This window comes from Empidonax traillii, unplaced genomic scaffold (assembly GCF_003031625.1).
Source record: "Empidonax traillii isolate 1590-97213 ecotype Southwest subspecies unplaced genomic scaffold, ASM303162v1 scaffold793:size290412, whole genome shotgun sequence".
Taxonomy (NCBI): Eukaryota; Metazoa; Chordata; class Aves; order Passeriformes; family Tyrannidae; genus Empidonax; species Empidonax traillii.
In genome coordinates this window covers 222,548-240,120 of record NW_020955986.1, presented here as the reverse complement: position 1 = coordinate 240,120, position 17,573 = coordinate 222,548, and the positions used below count along the sequence as shown (strand labels likewise).

The window sequence follows — 17,573 nt, the reverse complement described above, 5'->3', positions numbered from 1 at the left end:
AACAGTACCTGCTTGAAGCATATGATCCTGAAGATTCGTAGAGATGCTCGTAATTTTGAGCGGTATCAGCACAACAGAGACCTGGTAAATTTTATCAACATGTTTGCTGATACCCGACTGGAGCTTCCTCGTGGCTGGGAGATAAAAACTGACCAGCAGGGCAAGGTAAGAGTGCCAACAAAACCCATCGCTTGTTTAACGCACCACGTCAGGCTACAGGATTAATAAAGGTTCCTTCCTTCTTGACTCAAAATTGGTGATGGTTTGGTTTAAACAACACAAGCAGCAAGCAGAGTTATTTTAGAAGCAGGAAAAAGAACTTCAAGAACAAATGTTTGAAAGTATTTCTAGCTTTCTGCAAAATATCATGGCACAGCCAAGGCAGCATTGGACTGACAAAACAGTTTGAGCCAGAGTAGGTATGTTGTGCCTGCAAAATTTGACTCATTGTCTCTATGTCCAGTGAAGCTTTGCTGAGTGACTTCTGGGACTGCCAAATAGGCTAAAGCACTGTTTCCCAATAATATTATTCTCTTCTGTCTTGTTTACACTGTGGCCATTACACATGATTTTGACCTACACAGATTCAGGTATTTTCCACGAGCAATTCCAGCTTTGAGTAAGACAGTCCTTTTGTTTGCAGGTGTCTTCCACGGACTGTGCTTAACCGAGGTATTTCTGACACAATTGCCAGCGGTTCTCACGTCGCGTTCCCACAGTGCCATCACACTGTTGGCCCTCCCCTTATAAAAGAACCCTGTTCCTTTGTCTTTTCAGTCTTTCTTCGTTGACCACAACAGCCGTGCTACCACCTTCATAGATCCCAGGATTCCGCTGCAGAACGGTCGTCTCCCCAATCACCTGACTCACAGGCAACACCTTCAGCGACTTCGTAGCTACAGCGCTGGAGAGGTAACTGTGCCAGTCTCAATCCAGGAACTTTTGACAGCGGCCTTCTGTAGAACTAAAAGCACTTCTTTTATCTGGAAAGTGTTGAAACAGATTGTCTTGTGAATTTTTGTCTTGTAAAGACAATAAGCGATTTTTTTCTGCTTTCTGAAGGGTTTGTTTTAGAGCTTGTTGGTAACTGAAGTTTTGCGTTTTGATGGCTTCCAGAATAAATTAATAAGCATTAAAACTTGACTGAAGCAAAATGATGAAAAATAGATTTTAGAGGAAGAGTCCATATATGACATTTTGGTCTTGCTTTACTGAAGTCGAGTGATTCGTTATTTTTGTAGCCTGATACTTCAGCAGCCTCATATGTTTCTTCAGTCCCCACTGGGACAAACTGTACTCTGAAATTATATACTCCCTAGCAGTAGTGTAGTAATGTGGGTTGAGGTTTGCTTCCCTAGCTTCCAGTCACATTAAGCATCTTTCCTGCGTTTCATGGGAATGACTTTTATCACTGAGGGCCATGGACACGATTGAAAGAGGCATAAATACTGTGTTGTGTATTGTGAGTTTAAGGAGGAAAAAAGTACCAGCAACCAGATTCTTCGTATAGCAAATCCATACAATTGAAGATCTGTAGAGATTAGTGCTGAACAGGAGTAGAGATGAATTATGGTGAAAGGATCTTCCTCTTCCAGAAAAATACCCATTGGAATGCTTGTGCAATTAATTTATTGCAGCAGGATCTGTCTGACACCTCTCACTGCCGGCTGGGGTTGGGATCAGGAGCTGACTAGGGTGCAAGGTCAGTTCTTCAGGATCAAAGGCAGACCAGGCATGAGTGGCTTGGGCATGCTTTCTCCATCTTGGCTGAATGTGGAAACATATTTTCTGAAGATAGGAGTGTACCTATGGATCTATTTCAATCATATCTTCCCAACAGTTTAGCAGCTTCCTTCTGCCAACAGCCTGCAGTTTAGTGTTACTGTTGTGGTTGAATTACTGACACGACTGTGATAGCCACCTGCAGGATGGTTCATATTTGGGCACATGCTTGCCTGGGACTCGGTTACAAAGATCAATTTTCAATAAACCCAAAATATCAAGTACAGGGAAGGGAGTCAAAAGTATTTACTACTTGTGAGTAATGATTCTCTGAGGAAATTATAAAGTGTTCATTGAGGCCACTGATTTGGCACAATCAGCCAATGAAACAGGGCTTTCTGTCTCAGGAGCTGTCTGGGATGGCACTGTCACCTCACAGTCTCAGTGGCCCAGGTCCCACAGTGTAGTCAGTAGCTTCCCCTCTGGAAGCATCTGCTGCTCCACCGGAAGGACTCCCATTGATATCCAAGGACTTCGGATTGGTGCCTAAAAGCCCGCCACTTCCAAAGGAAAAGTGCAACCCTTTACAATTCAACCCATTGATTAAGAGCCTCGTGTTCTATGCCATTTCCTCCAAGTGTATTTGGATGTTCTTTTGTCCTGTAAATCATGTCCGCAGAGTCACACTTGGGGTTTTGTCCTGGCCGTGTGTCAGCTATCTGCAGGCCTGCTGGTTTCTTTGCTGAGCAGATGGTGTGGCCTCTGGAATCTGTCGCCAGGATGGCATGAGGGAACCGTGAAAGACAACCAGCAGTTTTCTACGTTATGTACAGATGTCAAATGAGCCTGAAGGAGAACAATGAAGCTTGTGGGTGCCAGAGAGGGTATAGAAGAGAGCCAGGGTAATGAAATAACGGACCTCTGCAAAAACTTCCATGTAGATTACTGATATTAAAGAGCATGATATGTAAATTTGACAAAAACGCTACAGATTCTTTGGTAAGCATTTCTTTAAGGTATCAATGTTTTACAGGAAAAAGGTGGTTGATGCTACTCTTGGTTGCCTGATTTTTGGAAGACAAGTTCAGGTAGCTGCAGTGGCCACCAGTAACTAAAAGAAGATAGGTCACTGAGTGATTCATTTCCTTCTGCCACTGCTATAAACAGAACAGGTCAGAATTGCTTTCCATTCCCTCTAAGGGACTTTCCATCTGCAGTGAAAGTCAACATACATGATTACAGGGTAGATATTTTAAAGGCAGAAAGAAGAAATAAGCAGGCATCTGCAGTGGAGAGGCAAGAGTTGATGGTTAAGCAAGATAAGCAGAGGAGATATTTGAATATAGCAGTATACAAATCTTACTGACCTGAACCACAACAGGCAAGTAACAGGATTCAAGCAGGCAAGGACCTCTCAAATCCAGCAGTGATATAAACCCCAGGAAAGTGTGTTATATCTTGAAAGGCTTCTGTGATAGTTTGGACTCTCCACTCTGGTTGCAACATCCCAGTATCAATTTCACAGCTGTTAAACCCTAACATAAATCTATAAGGTTACTTTGCACTAGACTAATCCAGTCACTAAATCATTTGGGAGCCACCCTTTTTTTTTTTTTTTTTTTTTTTTTTGATTGGAGAATAATGTGCTAATCGAAATTAGGTCTTTCAATTAGAAAGTCAAAATAGACAAGGCGATTGCGATTGAACACTGAGCTGGAGCAATCAATTGTACATTATTAGCTAAAAGATTAGAAAGAGAAGTGTTAGGAAAATGAAAGTTAATTAGACAGCTCCGAATTTTCCTGTTGTGCTGCCAGAGAAAAATTGTTAAGAGGTGTAAATGTGTAAAGAGCAAACACAGCATTAACAATGCCTAAGCGTGGTGATGAAGAGAAGCACCACAGAGTGTGCAATTTTATTATATTGAGATGTGTACAGAACTGGCTTCTTACAACCTAGCTTTAGCTTCTTACAACCTGGCTTTAGCTGTTAACCCAGAACTGGGAAAAAGAGAGTGAAGGTTTCTCTTCAAGGGCACTAGACATGTTTCCTTTCAGAATTCTTGCTTTAGGAGAAATATATCCAGGCACTGGAAAATTAGCCAAAAGGAAGAAAACATACATCAGGTGACATGAGCAAGGGGAGGAACTAGGCCCAGGTTGGGCAAAAGTATCATACAGTTCCCAGCTGATGAGAAAATACCAACTGGTGCTAATTTTTATGGCAGATGTTTAACTCCTCTGTTACTCCTCCCTTTCCCCCTTTCTATCTTCTGGTCAGTAAATCCATGTGTAGCAACAAGGGCATAGGATTTGTCTTTGTAAAGGGTGAGTCAGAGATCACCCCTTTGATGGAGCAAAACATTCGCCGTGCACTTTCGCGGCAGTTTTGTGTTTTAAATTACAGTATGTTTAATTAGAATTGTTAAGATTGTTCACTGTTTAACCTGCGTATTGATAAGGATCAAGTGCATTGACCGGTATCTTGTTGCATATAAACGTTTTATGCTTTGTGGGCTCCAGAAGGCGACTTGCCAGTCACATTTAGCTTCTCGGTTTTCATTTATATCCAGTTGGAAGACCTGGCATTTGACCGTACCATTGAAAATGGGCTGGCACCATTCTCTTGGGTGCAGAACTAAGCATTTAAAGTATTGGAGTAGGGGCAATTTCTTCCTCAAGTGGTTACCAAGTGCTACAATTTGTGCAGTGAGAAAGGAGCAGCTGTTAGCCCAGTAGAGTAGCAATTGGAATTCCTAATGCATCTTGTCCTGATACAGGCTGTACTGACACTGCAGTGACAGGAAAAGGGGGGAATGTCTTTAAAGTGAAAGAGGGTAGGTTTAGAGCAGATGTTAGGAAAAAATGCTTTACAATAAGGGTGGTGAGACACAGGAACAGGTTGCCCAGAGAAGTTGTGGATGTGCCATCCCTGGAAGTTCTTAAGACCAGGTTGGAGGGAGCCTGAGCAATCTGGTCTAGAGAAAGATGTCCCTGCCCATGCCAGAGGGGTTGGAATTAGTTACTCTTTAAGGTCCCTTCCAGCTCAAGCCATTCTATCGTTCTTCTGTTGGTCATATTCTGGAGGAAGATTGCAGGCAGGTGGGTTCCCCTCAGTTTGCACAAGTCCCCAAAGACTTACCCAGGAATGCCTTACTGAAGATTGCCAGACCTCACTGTTTGGCTTTTAATATCCTCACGTAATATCCTCAAAACGTGTTTACCCACCTTTCAATGTATCTGCCTTCCTGCTTCCCTTCACTAGATAGCAGGTTTAGAACAGTGGCTTTCTTTAGGTACCTCAATTAAGGGGCAGGGATAAATTTCCTTCTTCCTATTCCTTTTATATCAGCTCTTTCCAGTGCATACAATTCAAATTCTATTTCTGGTTGTGCATGTTAGGCAACCTGCTTTTGGCATGATACAGCCTTTTTCTGCCCTGTGATCTACATAGATATAACTTCCTCATGTTATTTCCAGTATTGAATTTCCCTTCAACGATGCTGAATGAACATGTTACAGCGTTGTGGGTTTCTTCTCTTTTCAAATTAACATGGCTGTAAAAACCTTGAAGTAAATGCAATTGTGCTAGAACAGGAGACTCTATGATATTACTGAGATTTTATTTTCATTGGAACAGAGAACTCCATCACTGCAATACCTTACTTATCTTGCATTTAATTCTGGATTCTGGTGCCTTCACTGCAGCATCAAAGAGGTGGGATAGGTGTGGGTAATGGTGCACTTCCATTTGGAAGCACAGGATTACTTAGCTTTTTTAAGTCGACTGTAGTATAAAGCTATAATTTTTGTGCTTGCTTTCTGTCCTCCAGTCGGCATCATGGACCATTCTGAAACTCACAGAAGATAAGAAACCTTTTAACTGACTGATGTGCTACCGATGGTCAATTCTGATCATTCCTTTCCTTTCCTCTGATGTTGTAGGCCTCTGAAGTCTCTCGAAACAGAGGAGTCACCCTGTTGGCCAGACCAGGCAATAGTCTCGTAACAGCTATTCGAAACCAGCACCATCACGAGGCGCTACCTCTGGGTAAGCCAAGTTTCTCTTTTCTTCTCAGAGCAGTGCTCACAGAAGTGCTTTTTAGAACTTCTCATCGACCACACACACACACTGCTTGATGTTACCCTGTGGCTCACTGGCAGCGAGGTCAGTGTGCCCCTGCAGAGTAATGGTGATGTCACCAGGCCCCCTCAAAGGTAAATAAAGCCTTGAGTTTGTGGGTTTTTTTTTCCTTTTCCAGCTTACAATGACAAGATTGTTGCATTTTTACGCCAACCCAACATTTTCGAGATGCTGCAGGAGCGTCAGCCCAGCTTGGCCAGAAACCATGCACTCAGGTACCGCTTTTTTTTCCAGACTGCTGAAACCAAGTCCCAGGAAAGATTTCTTGTAGTGGGGAAAACCAAGTTCTAGTAGCTGTGGTACAAAAGATGAGCTTGGGCTCCATATGGAACTGTCACCATTAAAGAGTAGGTGTGGACCACCAGGATCCATGTAGTTACTATGGTTATTTTCCACAGACATTCAAGAAGTAAGAAGAACTAAAATAACTAAAGGCAAACAGTGGCATATCTAATATCTGTTGTAACTATTACTGAATAGCAGAAACTCTGTCCTCACCTACAGTTATCAGTTTGCTTTTCAGAAGATAAAATTATAATTGTGTTTGGATGGAAGTCAGCAACAAAACTCCAGTAACTCCAGCAGAACCAGGGATTTTACTTCATGGCTATATTTAAACCCATATCATGGGCATAGTCGCCCAGATTTTATAAATAGAAAGGAGCATTATTACGAAGTGGATTGTACTCTTGTCTTTAGCCTTTTTCACTTGACTTAATGGTAGTCCTTTCCAAAGTAGTTAAATTGTGTCTTTCTCTTTTTATACCTGTTCCTTTCATATTTAGATTTTTTCAAAAATGAAGAAAACAGAACCAATTGCCAATATGATTTAAACTCATTCGAATTCCAAAATTTGAATTAATTGTTTTGGCCAAGAACTTTAGCTGGTGTTTATCAGTCTCAGCAATGCCAGTATGCGCCAGCTAAGAGTTTGACCAAGAGTCTAGTTTGTACTGTGCAGTAAGAAGCACGGCTGCAGGATTCCTGAAGGAGGGAAGGAGGAGCAAGGAAAGGACCTTCAAGTTCCTGCAGTGCAGGAAGTTCTGCTGGTAGCCTCGCTGAGGCATTGCTCACCTGTGAGGGCCAGACAAAGAGTCCTTTGGGTATAAGGATTAGGCTTCCTTCCTGGAGGAACTGATACATTCAAATAAAATGAGAGAGACAGAATGAAAAATGCACTCAGTATTTAAGACCGTACATTTCTGTAACTGAGAATTTTTTATCTTCACTATCAAATTATTCCAGGCTATTTTTTTTTTTTTTTTTGCTCAGCTGTAGTTTGAATTCTCATTTCCCAGAGAACAGATGATGCTTTTATCTCCTTCTGAGCAGAGAAAAAAAATTGACTAGTGATAAGGGCTAGACAGCTTAGCCAGTGTGTAATGAGATTTGTAACAGGATATTGAGCCCTTTGCCTCCAGGTCACTGCTTATGATTATACTTTGGGTCAGGAGCGATCCCAATCTACTGTCTAATGCTCACAGAGCAGGTATTTACCAAACTCCTAGGAGGCAAATGCCCATCTTTTACAGAGCTTGATTCTTCAAAACATTGCAGCCCCACCCAGCAAGGTATTAAAGCACATCCTTGTCTTGAGGTAGAATATTTTTACTTGATACTAGAGTAAATATTTTTGGGCACTGCAATGCTTTAGAAACACACTGACAGTCTGGGGTGTAGATATGTATCTTCCATGATCCTAATATGCTGATAGGGTCCTATCTTATGTTTCCCACTCCTTATTAGCAAAATGTGTCATTTTAAATGTGTAACATGTGTTTACACTGTATAATCTCTGTGTGATCAATTCGTATCAAGTATGCGTTAGAGAGTTATTTGCCAAATAAAACTGATGGAAGGAAAGGAAGTGAAATTATTGGAAATTCTGTTACAAAAGGTGGTATGCTAGTTGTAGACTTTAACAGAAAATCTGCTGGTGGTGACCTGAGTTATACACATGAACTTGGAGGACTAAGAATAATTCTGTTTTCTAAAATACAGAACAAAATCTCTTGCTTTTGCATCAGTGAACTGAATGACAGGAAAAGGGTTTGGGGTTTTTTTTTTGCAATTTTATGTTAATAAGATTAGAAAATGAATCAGGCATATAAGATGTTTGCCGTTTTTGTAAGGAGATAAACAGGAACTGGCAAAATAGCAAAGCACGACAACTCTGTGCACAATTCATGCCATGATAATGGCGTGGGTTTTTTCTGTTTCTTTTTTTCTTTCTTCTCAATAATATCACTTACGTTTACAGGGAGAAGATCCATTACATTCGGACAGAGGGTACACATGGGCTTGAAAAATTGTCCTGTGATGCAGATTTAGTAATTCTGCTGAGGTAATCCATTTGATCAATAGCATGATGTCGCTACTTACCGTACCAGGGAAGCTATTTGGCTCTTTCTCAGCATAATTGAAAAGATGTTGTTAAATCAAGTCATGCTGATAGCCATCCAGAACAATTCAGCCACAATACATCTGCCAATTTGTACTTCCTGGAAGGCAGCATCCACCAGTACAGTAAACTCCATCCCAGTCAGCTCAGTCGGTATGGCTGTTACCATCAGGTAGCAGACAAAAAAGAATCAGGTCAAAATGTTTCCTTTTAATGGAAGAAAAATCTTGTTTCCTTTTTTTAAAAAGGGAAAAGGAAAGGGGGGAAAAAAAAACCCCTTGTCTTTCTCGGTACAATAATGTAGCTGCTCGTGAAATTCCTGGTTTTACTGCTGCAGTGCTGCCCACACATGCATGAAATCTCAGTGTACAGTGAGCATTGCCTGGGTAATGTAGATAAGGCTTCAGTTTTTACTGGAACCAGAGAGCTTGGTGTTTAGGTCCTAGCTACTTTTCCTCAGCACAGATAAGGACTTATTTCGTTGTTTTGGTCTTAGACGGGAAAATGTTGCATAACCCAGGTGGTTGTTGCGTGCTGTAATAGCACTGCTCAGTGCTAGAAGTTCACGACTTACTCCCACCAACTTGATTTGAGCGGTCGAAGCGCTGAGCTGTGTGAAAGTGTACGACCCAAGAAAAACAGCCTGGGAGACAGATGTGTGTATATTTACTTCTCACTGCTAACGTGTTGGAGGTGCTCCTGTTACGTGCACAGCCTCCCATCTTTGCTCTCTGTCAGTAGGCTGAGCCGCTGTTAGCACAGAACATCTAATAACATTCCCATTTGTTCTTCGTTACTGGTGACTGGGCCTTATTTGGGAAACCTGTGGGTTTTTTGAGTCCACGAGTTCAGAGATGCACGCAAACTTATGGCACAGTGGGCTTTGCAACATTCTGCATGTTTACATTCCTTCATGGGATGAATGTGAACCGAATCTCTCCCTATGACTTTCTTCCATGCAGCCTTTTTGAAGAGGATATCATGTCCTACATACCACTGCAGGCTGCCTTCCATCCTGGTTACAGTTTCTCTCCTCGCTGCTCACCCTGTTCATCACCCCAAAATTCCCCAGGTAAGGCGGTTGGGAAATAAAGACAAAATCTTGCATTTGTGGTATTTCTCCTAATAACAAGGGGCAGATTCAGAGCCGGTATCAGCTGTCAGCTTGCTAATTCCAGGGCCCATTCTGAATATGGCCCAGCTTCTTTTTTGTTGGATCAGTTACCAGTGCTCCTACGTCTCTCTTGAAATGTTAGTGGTAAGTGAAACACCGGGATCAGAAATTGTCCATATGAAAGAAGGTATTTTCCTGCTTTTGATGTAGCTGGAAAGGATTAGGATAAGAGAGTGGTGTAGTCCAAGCAGAACTCACTGACATGGAAGCACATTCTTATTATGTGACAGGAGCAAAGAACATCTTCCAAATTAAAGGTGTATTGCAATACTTCATTACCCCTGTAAAGTTCAGTCTCCTCTGCTCAGTGTTACGAGAACTTCTCTCCTTCCCAAGCCACGTCTGTTTTAGGACCTGGCGGGATCATCTTCTAGTCTGACCTCCCGTGTTGAGCCCATTAACTTAGGTTTGACAGGGAGCATAATTTCCGTAAAGACATGCTGTCTGAGAAGGTTATTTCCAGCTGTGCTATGTCTCTGTAGTTATTGTTTATGCTATAGAAATTTGAGGAGCTAATGTCTCCCTTTTGCCAAGATATACAGCCCCCAGCACGGTCCCACTGCATGGAAGTGTCCAGTGGCCATTTTGAGAGAATCAACAGAAATGTGATCTGAAGAAATCCATTTTTGACTGAGCTTCTTTGAACATTCATTTAAGTTATCTGATTTCAAACAAAATTAACGGACAAGAGAACTACGAATCTTGGATGTGGCTGTGGAAAATTAAAAGGTTTTTTGATGTCAAGATGTCTATAGGACGACAGTGTTCTGTCAGAATGTTGTCTTCGTATTGATGAGTTTTACCACCATTGTTAAAACATTTCCCCTCCTCTGCATCAGGACAGATCGTAAACAAGTTTCCTACAGGACAGAAATCTTAAGTATTTGGCACAAAAGGGCTTGGGAGACTGATAAAAGATCTGCTCTGATCTCTCTACCTGTTCTTGTGAAAACACTCATTCCTGGCAACATACTTTCTGCTTGCTTGTTTTTGTCACTGGTTTTAGAGCCCAGAAGAACACCCATTCTCTTTTATCCAGGGGCAGGGTGGGGGTGGGCAGGAATTTTAACAGAAGAAAGAGGTTTCACAAGGGATTCCTTTTTGCACTGTGTGTAAATATGCCTTTCTGTTTTACTAGCAGGGACAGTTTGTAATGTCATTCCATCCTGGCAAGCACAATACATTGGGCTCCCACTAAGTGTGATGATTTTTTTTTCCTTCCTGTGGAGCATTTGCTGCCAGATTTCTCATCAAAGGTCCTGTTCTTATTGTCTTCTGTAGTGAGATAGAGAAATGGGATTTCATGGACCCATTCTTTCACCCTTTATAGCATGGCACTTGTTTATACAAAAGGAATTATCAGATACTTTGAGAATGCAGCCTTCAAAGCAAAGCAGGTCCCAAACTCCTAAAAAAAAAAAAAATCTGTTGTATGTGTGAATCACAATAGGGAATTTTAGTATTTCTTACTGACAGAAATTCTTCTCGATGCCACAAAGGGGTTTGGTGTTGATAGCTGGAAGTGTTTAATATACAGTCAGATTGACGCAGGGGAAACCCGATTCCCAGCTTGTCTAGGGTGCTAGGCTCCAGTGAGAAGCATTGCTCTGAGTTTAATCCTTGCAAGTAAGGAGATCTCCTATACAATGCAGACGAGAGAGATCTCTTACAAGTGAAAAAGGGAAAGAAAACCTAAATGCCGCTGGCCATGACTGACAGTAATGCATGTCAGCCCTTCTCATGCCTTTCTGATCCTTGAATTTCCATTGAGATCAATCACAGGTAAAGGCTGAGGCAAAACAAGGGCACACACAAGGTGAGCTTAACAGTTCTTTTAGTGAAGAAGGTGCAGCCCCTGGAAGTCATTGCAATCACTGAGTTATAGGAATTTACAACTCCATTGATGCCAGAACTAAAGCAGAATAAAAATAATCCCGAGAACACTGTGTACCTTTAAAAAATTCCTATCACATTTATTTGCCAGTTCTGTCTGGAAACGTAAGCTCCATGATTTGGAAAGCTGTAAAACACCCTTCACCTTACGATGCTGTTCATTTTCCCCTCCAGGGCTGCAGAGAGCAAGTGCAAGAGCACCTTCTCCATACAGGAGGGACTTTGAAGCCAAGCTGCGCAATTTCTATCGAAAACTTGAAGCCAAAGGGTATGGGCAAGGTCCAGGTAAAATTAAGTGAGTATTACAACAAATCACTCAAATAGTCTAACTCAGTATTGCTTTGTTTTTTATCATTATTCATTAAGACAGTGATAGGGAATGGAAAAGACACTGGAGACTGCATTTTGTACGTGAACCATCAGGATAAGACCTTCGTATGTCCTGCAAAAAAAGTGACCTTCAAGAGGCTTTTGTGTGGAAGTTTTATTTCTTATAGATTCAAGTTCTCTCACACTCCCATTTCCTACCCATTTAACAGAGATGTTAAATACCTATGATTTGCTAAGTAGGAGAATCATCTGTTTAGGCAAATGTCCACCACATGTTAGCAACAACTGCATTGTTATAATGATGGAATGACTCTAAATTCTTTGCATCTGCATATCAGTATAACTCAGGACCAGAATATGACCCTGCAAAACTTAGTCTGTACATGCAGGTTTAACTTCACATCGTTCTTTGTGTCAGTAGCCCTCCTGGATTTGAACTAGAGAGATTTCTGCCTCTCTTCTTGTATTTTGGGGATCTCTGTGATTTGGTTGTGGAGTTTGCTTTCTAGGCGTCTTGCTGGTTGGCTTTTGAGTCTGTACCTACTTGTGCTCAGTCTAGTTATCCAATTTCACCAAAGGACTTTGTACTTCTAAGATATTTCCTGGGCATCTGGTTGAATTTGTGCATCAGGTTGGCTTCCTAACAAATGATATCTGTTGTGGCAAAAAAAAAAAAAAAAGTATGAAGCCAAGAAATTTATTCCAGGCAAACATCGTCATGAAAATAATCTTATGGAGTTCAGGAGTCCCAGCTGGTGGTTTCCCTCTTTGGTGTCGAATCCAAGGCAGACATGAATTGTATTTTAGAAGGTCTGCCTTAAAATGTCCATGAACCTATGAACAAGAAGGATTTCTTGCACAGATGGTGTTAAAAAGTACTATTCACTAAGTTGTTTTAGAGCTTGGTAGGAGAGTGAGAGATGTGTTGTAGAAACAGAGGCTGATACTCCCTTTGCTTCCACACACAGAAGCAGTATTTCCATGGACGCTCACTGGGTTAAATCCAGGAAGTGTTTGGGGCCAGTTCCAGATAGCTGTGACCTCATATACACAGGAAACCCCCAGCCCCCTCTACCATATAAATTTGTACATAGAAGTTGTTGCAGAGAGTCTTAGCAACACTTTGAACGTAATCACAGCGTTGTGCAGAAATTCACCTTTGAGGCACATAGAAAGAGCCTGATGAAACAACCCACTGAAACCCCATAGTGGTCAAGTAGCACACGCACCAGCAGATGCCGTTTTATTGCATTCTCTGAGAACAAATGTCTGTCTTTAGCAGCTCTTGTTTACCTTCGGCCTCACAAGCTTGCCCGAGACTCAGTCATTAGATCTTTATTTCTGCCTCCCTTTGCAGGTTAATTATACGGCGTGACCACTTGCTGGAAGGCACCTTTAACCAGGTAATGGCATACTCACGCAAGGAGCTCCAGCGGAACAAACTCTACGTCACGTTTGTTGGCGAGGAAGGGTAGGGAACCACAGAATGCTCTCAGTTTTGAAGTAGCTGTTATGTTGCAAAACACGGAGTTGACTAAGGCTGAGCTTCTCTTGTTACGTAATGTTCCTTTGGTTTTGTTTTGCCTCTGAGTAAGAGATTCATCTTAACTCAAACGTCGTTTTCCTATAACACCTTCCAACTCGATGTCTAGAAGTGACAATTTAAGTGGTTAAATCTAATGTCATCTGTTGCCATAGGTGTTTTGACTGGCTGGAAGGAAAAACTCAACTACAGGCCAATGTTTACACACTGAATCAGTCTCAGGACTATAATTAGAGACCAGACCTTTATCCACTTTGTTACTCTAACTCTTCACAATAGATCTGGTTTTGCTTCAAAAATTTTTGCTTTGCATGCCATCTAATGATCATTTGTTAGCCATATGTGGATTTCTTGTTTCTGGCTGAAGTAAGAAGCATGAATGCCTTTTAGTTGTTACAGTTTAATTCACCCAGTTGGAAGGTGGAAGGAACAGAAGTCTCTTGAGAAGGCCTTTTCTCAAGAAACTTTCTACCAGTCTTACAAATCAGTGAGCCATTCCTGTATGATTAAAGCCAGCTTTTGTTTCCAAATGTAAACAGGACCTTTCAAAACCGCCCTGGCTCACCTCAAGAGCTACGATGTGTTTTTGAGGTTTAATTGACATACTTTTATAATGGAAAGACCACTGTGCATGCTTCCAGTGTTCGATACAACAAAGGCATGAAATTGTATTTCAGTAGCTTTGCATGTAAAGTTTTTTTTTTTTTTTTCTTCAAAACCACATGGGTAGGATTTCAGTTCCAAAGGCACCAGAACAGTAAGGATCTCAGGCAGCTCTTGGCGTGTCCAGCAATTGCTGACGCTGTTAGCTCTGAGGTGGCACGTCAAGTGAAGGGGCTTCTGGCAAGCTGAGCTTGTCTGGGGATGTGTTAGGTACAGTGGAAAACAGAAGTCACCAATCTCCAAGAGAGTCTCAGTGACCTCAGTATCAAGGGATTTTTTCACTTCTTACTTTTTATACTCCATGGATTCAGTATTATTCAACAGAGCTCCTCTTTCGCAGCTGGTTTTGCCTCTGGCTTGCAAGTAAAGGATAAACACGTAACACACCTCCGTCTGTGTTTGCAAAATAGTGTGCTAGTACGCTAACGCTGGCCAAAGTCATGTTTACCCCACATCTCTAATAACTTTTACTGTGTGTGGCATGGTGTCCTCAGGAGAAATTAAAAACCCATTTGATTTGCAAATTCAGTCATTCTTCACTGATTCATTTACATCTGAAGATACATTCCTCCAGGGTTTCTGCTGCTTAGTGCTAATGTGTGTTCCGCTGGAGGGACTCCAAGACACCAATTCCCTACTGAAAAGAGGAGCTGATGCTGTATGGCCACAGCTTCCCACATGTTTCAAAGCTAAAAGGACATGGAGAAGGAACTCTGAAGGCTTTATGATGAGTTAATGTGTTGCCCAGAAATGCAATACCTGGTCTCCCCCTGAAGAGTTTTTAATATACACAGATGTTGCTTGTAGTTCTTTACTCCAAACATCATCAGGCTTAGCCCAGTATTTTGGTGTCCACTGAACCAGATCTGTTCCCTGGTTGGCACTGGAGGGTCATGTGGGCTTATTACCATCCTTTTTTGCTGTTATGGCTTTCGTCTCACCACATGATCCTGGAGCTACAGCTCCTCAGAAAGAGAAGTACTGAATCTCCAGATGTAAAACAGAGGAAGGTGGGCCTGCCTGCCCCTTATCATCTTTCTAGTTGCACAAGTCAATTATTCAACGTCTTGCATCTAGGCTTCTGTGACTTCAAACATAGTACAGAGCGTTCTGATCCAGCTGCAGAGCTTTCCTCTTACTTTAGATTTGTTAAGTACAAGCAGTAGCGTCCACCTCAGAAAATCTTTCAGCACACGACATGTGGCTACAAATCATTTCTTCATATTGCTACATGTAGGTTTCTTTTATAATGAAAAACCTACCTACCAGTATTAGAGAATGATCCGTTTTTAATAAATACATCACAGTTGGGTTTAATGCACTATGCATTTGTGGAACTTTGTCTTGTTTTGCTTTTTTTTTTTCCCCCAAGTTGAGGTAATTGGAAACAGCTTGATCTAAAAGTTGAGTTTAAAAAAATAAAAGGAAAAAGAAGTGACTCTCTACAGAGCAAATCCATGCGACAGCAAAGCACAGCTGAAGGTGCACCACGTGAAAGTATCAGAGAAGAAGAGCTTGGATGGAACAACTCAGGAATCATCATTTTATCTTGAGACACAGTTCTGTTGGGACTTGGTCTTGTTCAGCATACACATATATCTATAGCTAAGAAAGCATCCTTGGGACTAGGTTTGGGACTAGGTTTGGCTGCATCTCCATGTAGGAGAGTAAGAGCAGTTTCTGCTTCAGTCCAGGCTGTTTGCTCTGTGAACCCAAGTGTTCACAGGCAGTTCAAACCCTCTCACAAAAAATCTAGCCCCGTGCTAGCCACACAGCTGAGGCAAGGCTGAGCTTTGTACCTCCGATTTGTTAAGCCTTTGGAACAAGGGAGAACAAAAAAAAAATAAGGGATGTGTCCCAGTTATGATTCTTCCCGGGTCAACCTGAGTATCGGTGAAGTTTCAGCATCGCAACTTGTTCAGGGCTCAGGATCAAGTTTTAAGAGGAGGGATACACCATGTTAGAAACACTTGACTGCACAGACTGCTGTGCTAAGATAGCAACCAGCGTAGGCAAATCCAGGAAATTCACTGGAATGGTAAGGATCCTCATTTTATCTTTTCTGTCTTTTCCTTTCCAGGTTGGATTACAGTGGCCCCTCCCGAGAATTCTTCTTCCTTCTGTCTCAGGAGCTCTTCAATCCTTATTATGGGCTGTTTGAGTATTCAGCCAATGACACTTACACTGTACAGATCAGCCCCATGTCTGCCTTTGTTGAAAATCACCTGGAATGGTAAGAACGTTTTATTCGGATTTGAATAATCATTTCAGAGCATTAACAAAATGAAAAAGCGAAACAAAAGCTGCCAGTTTGGACTAGACTACATATAAACATTGCTTCTACTGGGAAGAAGTGGAAAGTAGTTTGTGAAGAAGAAAAGAGGGAGTAAGTGTAAATGCAAGAGCAAGCTCTGAAAAAGGAGTTGTGATGAGGTACTGCTATTAAAGTGTGCTGGTCATGTTTCTTGGGATTTGATGTTTCTGTACTCGTGTGTGAATGTGAAAAGGGCAGGGAAAAGAGCTTTGCTTAATCCAGACCTCACCTCCTTTGTTCCTTTCTAAGAATAGCAAGTATGGTCTTCCTGTATGTCGAGAAGCATTGTGCTTGGAAGCTATACATTGTTCTCTAAGAGCCACAATCCCGCTCTCTACCTACCACAGGCCTTAAAAAAGGCCAAGTGAAAGCAGCTTAACCTTTTCTTCCCCGACAGACTGTCCCTGCTTGTGTGGGGCAAGGCCGGCAGAGTGAGCAGGTACTTTGCCTCACCAAGTATATGTGCAAACAGACAAATTGCTGATCTTGTTTCTTTATCAAAAATTCTGAAAGCATATTGTGTTATCCTCATTTTTTACTGTCTGCCTCCAGGTCTGCCTGTCTTTGGGAGTTGTTTTCACTGTGATAGTTTCAGATGTGGTTCAGCAAAGCATGGGCTGCGAGCCCTGGGCATCATTTGATCCCTTGTGGGATTTCATTGTGTCAAAGAAGTACTGCCACGTGGGTTTGTTCCTATGGTGTTTTTCTTTGTCAATCTCACTAACTTCTTTCAGAGCTCCTTTTTTAAAATGGAAGGCAGTTCAGCCCCTTTATAAATTGCAAATAGTACGTGTCCCTCTATTCTTGTAAACAGATCCTCCTACACTTGGCTTGCAGTGGGCAGGAGATCAAGAACAGTTGTACTGTCATGTCTGTTAAGGTTGAAGGAGAAAAAAGCATGTTTCTTGGGATAGCATGGTCTCTGAATTGCTGGGGGTTTTTTTGTATTATCACTTACAGCAGTGGAGCATTATGCTATCAGTGATCCTTAGAGTGTTTCTCTACTGACACGAGCAGGAAGAGAGCTGCTTAGTTCTTACAGCTTGTCCACCCCCCACTGCAATCCTGTTCATTAGACATTATGTGGTGCCTTCCCAGTTTTCAAGAAGAGATATAGTCTGACTTTTGCTCATCTTACCAGACTGCACGGGTAAACTTTTGATTAAGGAGGCCATAATTTGTGGAGATGTATTTTGATTTCAGGGCAGAGGACCAAACCCAAGATCATTCTGCCCACATTGTGAGCCAACTGAATGCAGGCCTCTGTCTCTGGAAATGGTGTTGCCATGTTATCTCAGCAGTAGTGGAAACAGGCCCTTACTCTTACGTGTTACAAACACTGTCATTGGGAAGAGTTCAGCTGCAATTTTCTTAAGTGATAAATTCTCCT

General features: G+C 41.8%; 1 protein-coding gene across 1 annotated transcript in view; it reads left to right on the top strand.

Moving 5' to 3' along the window:
* HECW1 (HECT, C2 and WW domain containing E3 ubiquitin protein ligase 1) overlaps positions 1-17,573 on the top strand; it is a 94,813-nt gene that overhangs the window by 43,011 nt on the left and 34,229 nt on the right. The window contains exons 14-21 of the mRNA XM_027901507.1: positions 778-912; positions 5,667-5,772; positions 5,984-6,080; positions 8,126-8,209; positions 9,229-9,338; positions 11,508-11,628; positions 13,021-13,134; positions 15,950-16,102. Coding sequence (XP_027757308.1) covers positions 778-912; positions 5,667-5,772; positions 5,984-6,080; positions 8,126-8,209; positions 9,229-9,338; positions 11,508-11,628; positions 13,021-13,134; positions 15,950-16,102 — 920 coding nt within the window. The remainder of the gene's footprint in view (positions 1-777; positions 913-5,666; positions 5,773-5,983; positions 6,081-8,125; positions 8,210-9,228; positions 9,339-11,507; positions 11,629-13,020; positions 13,135-15,949; positions 16,103-17,573) is intronic.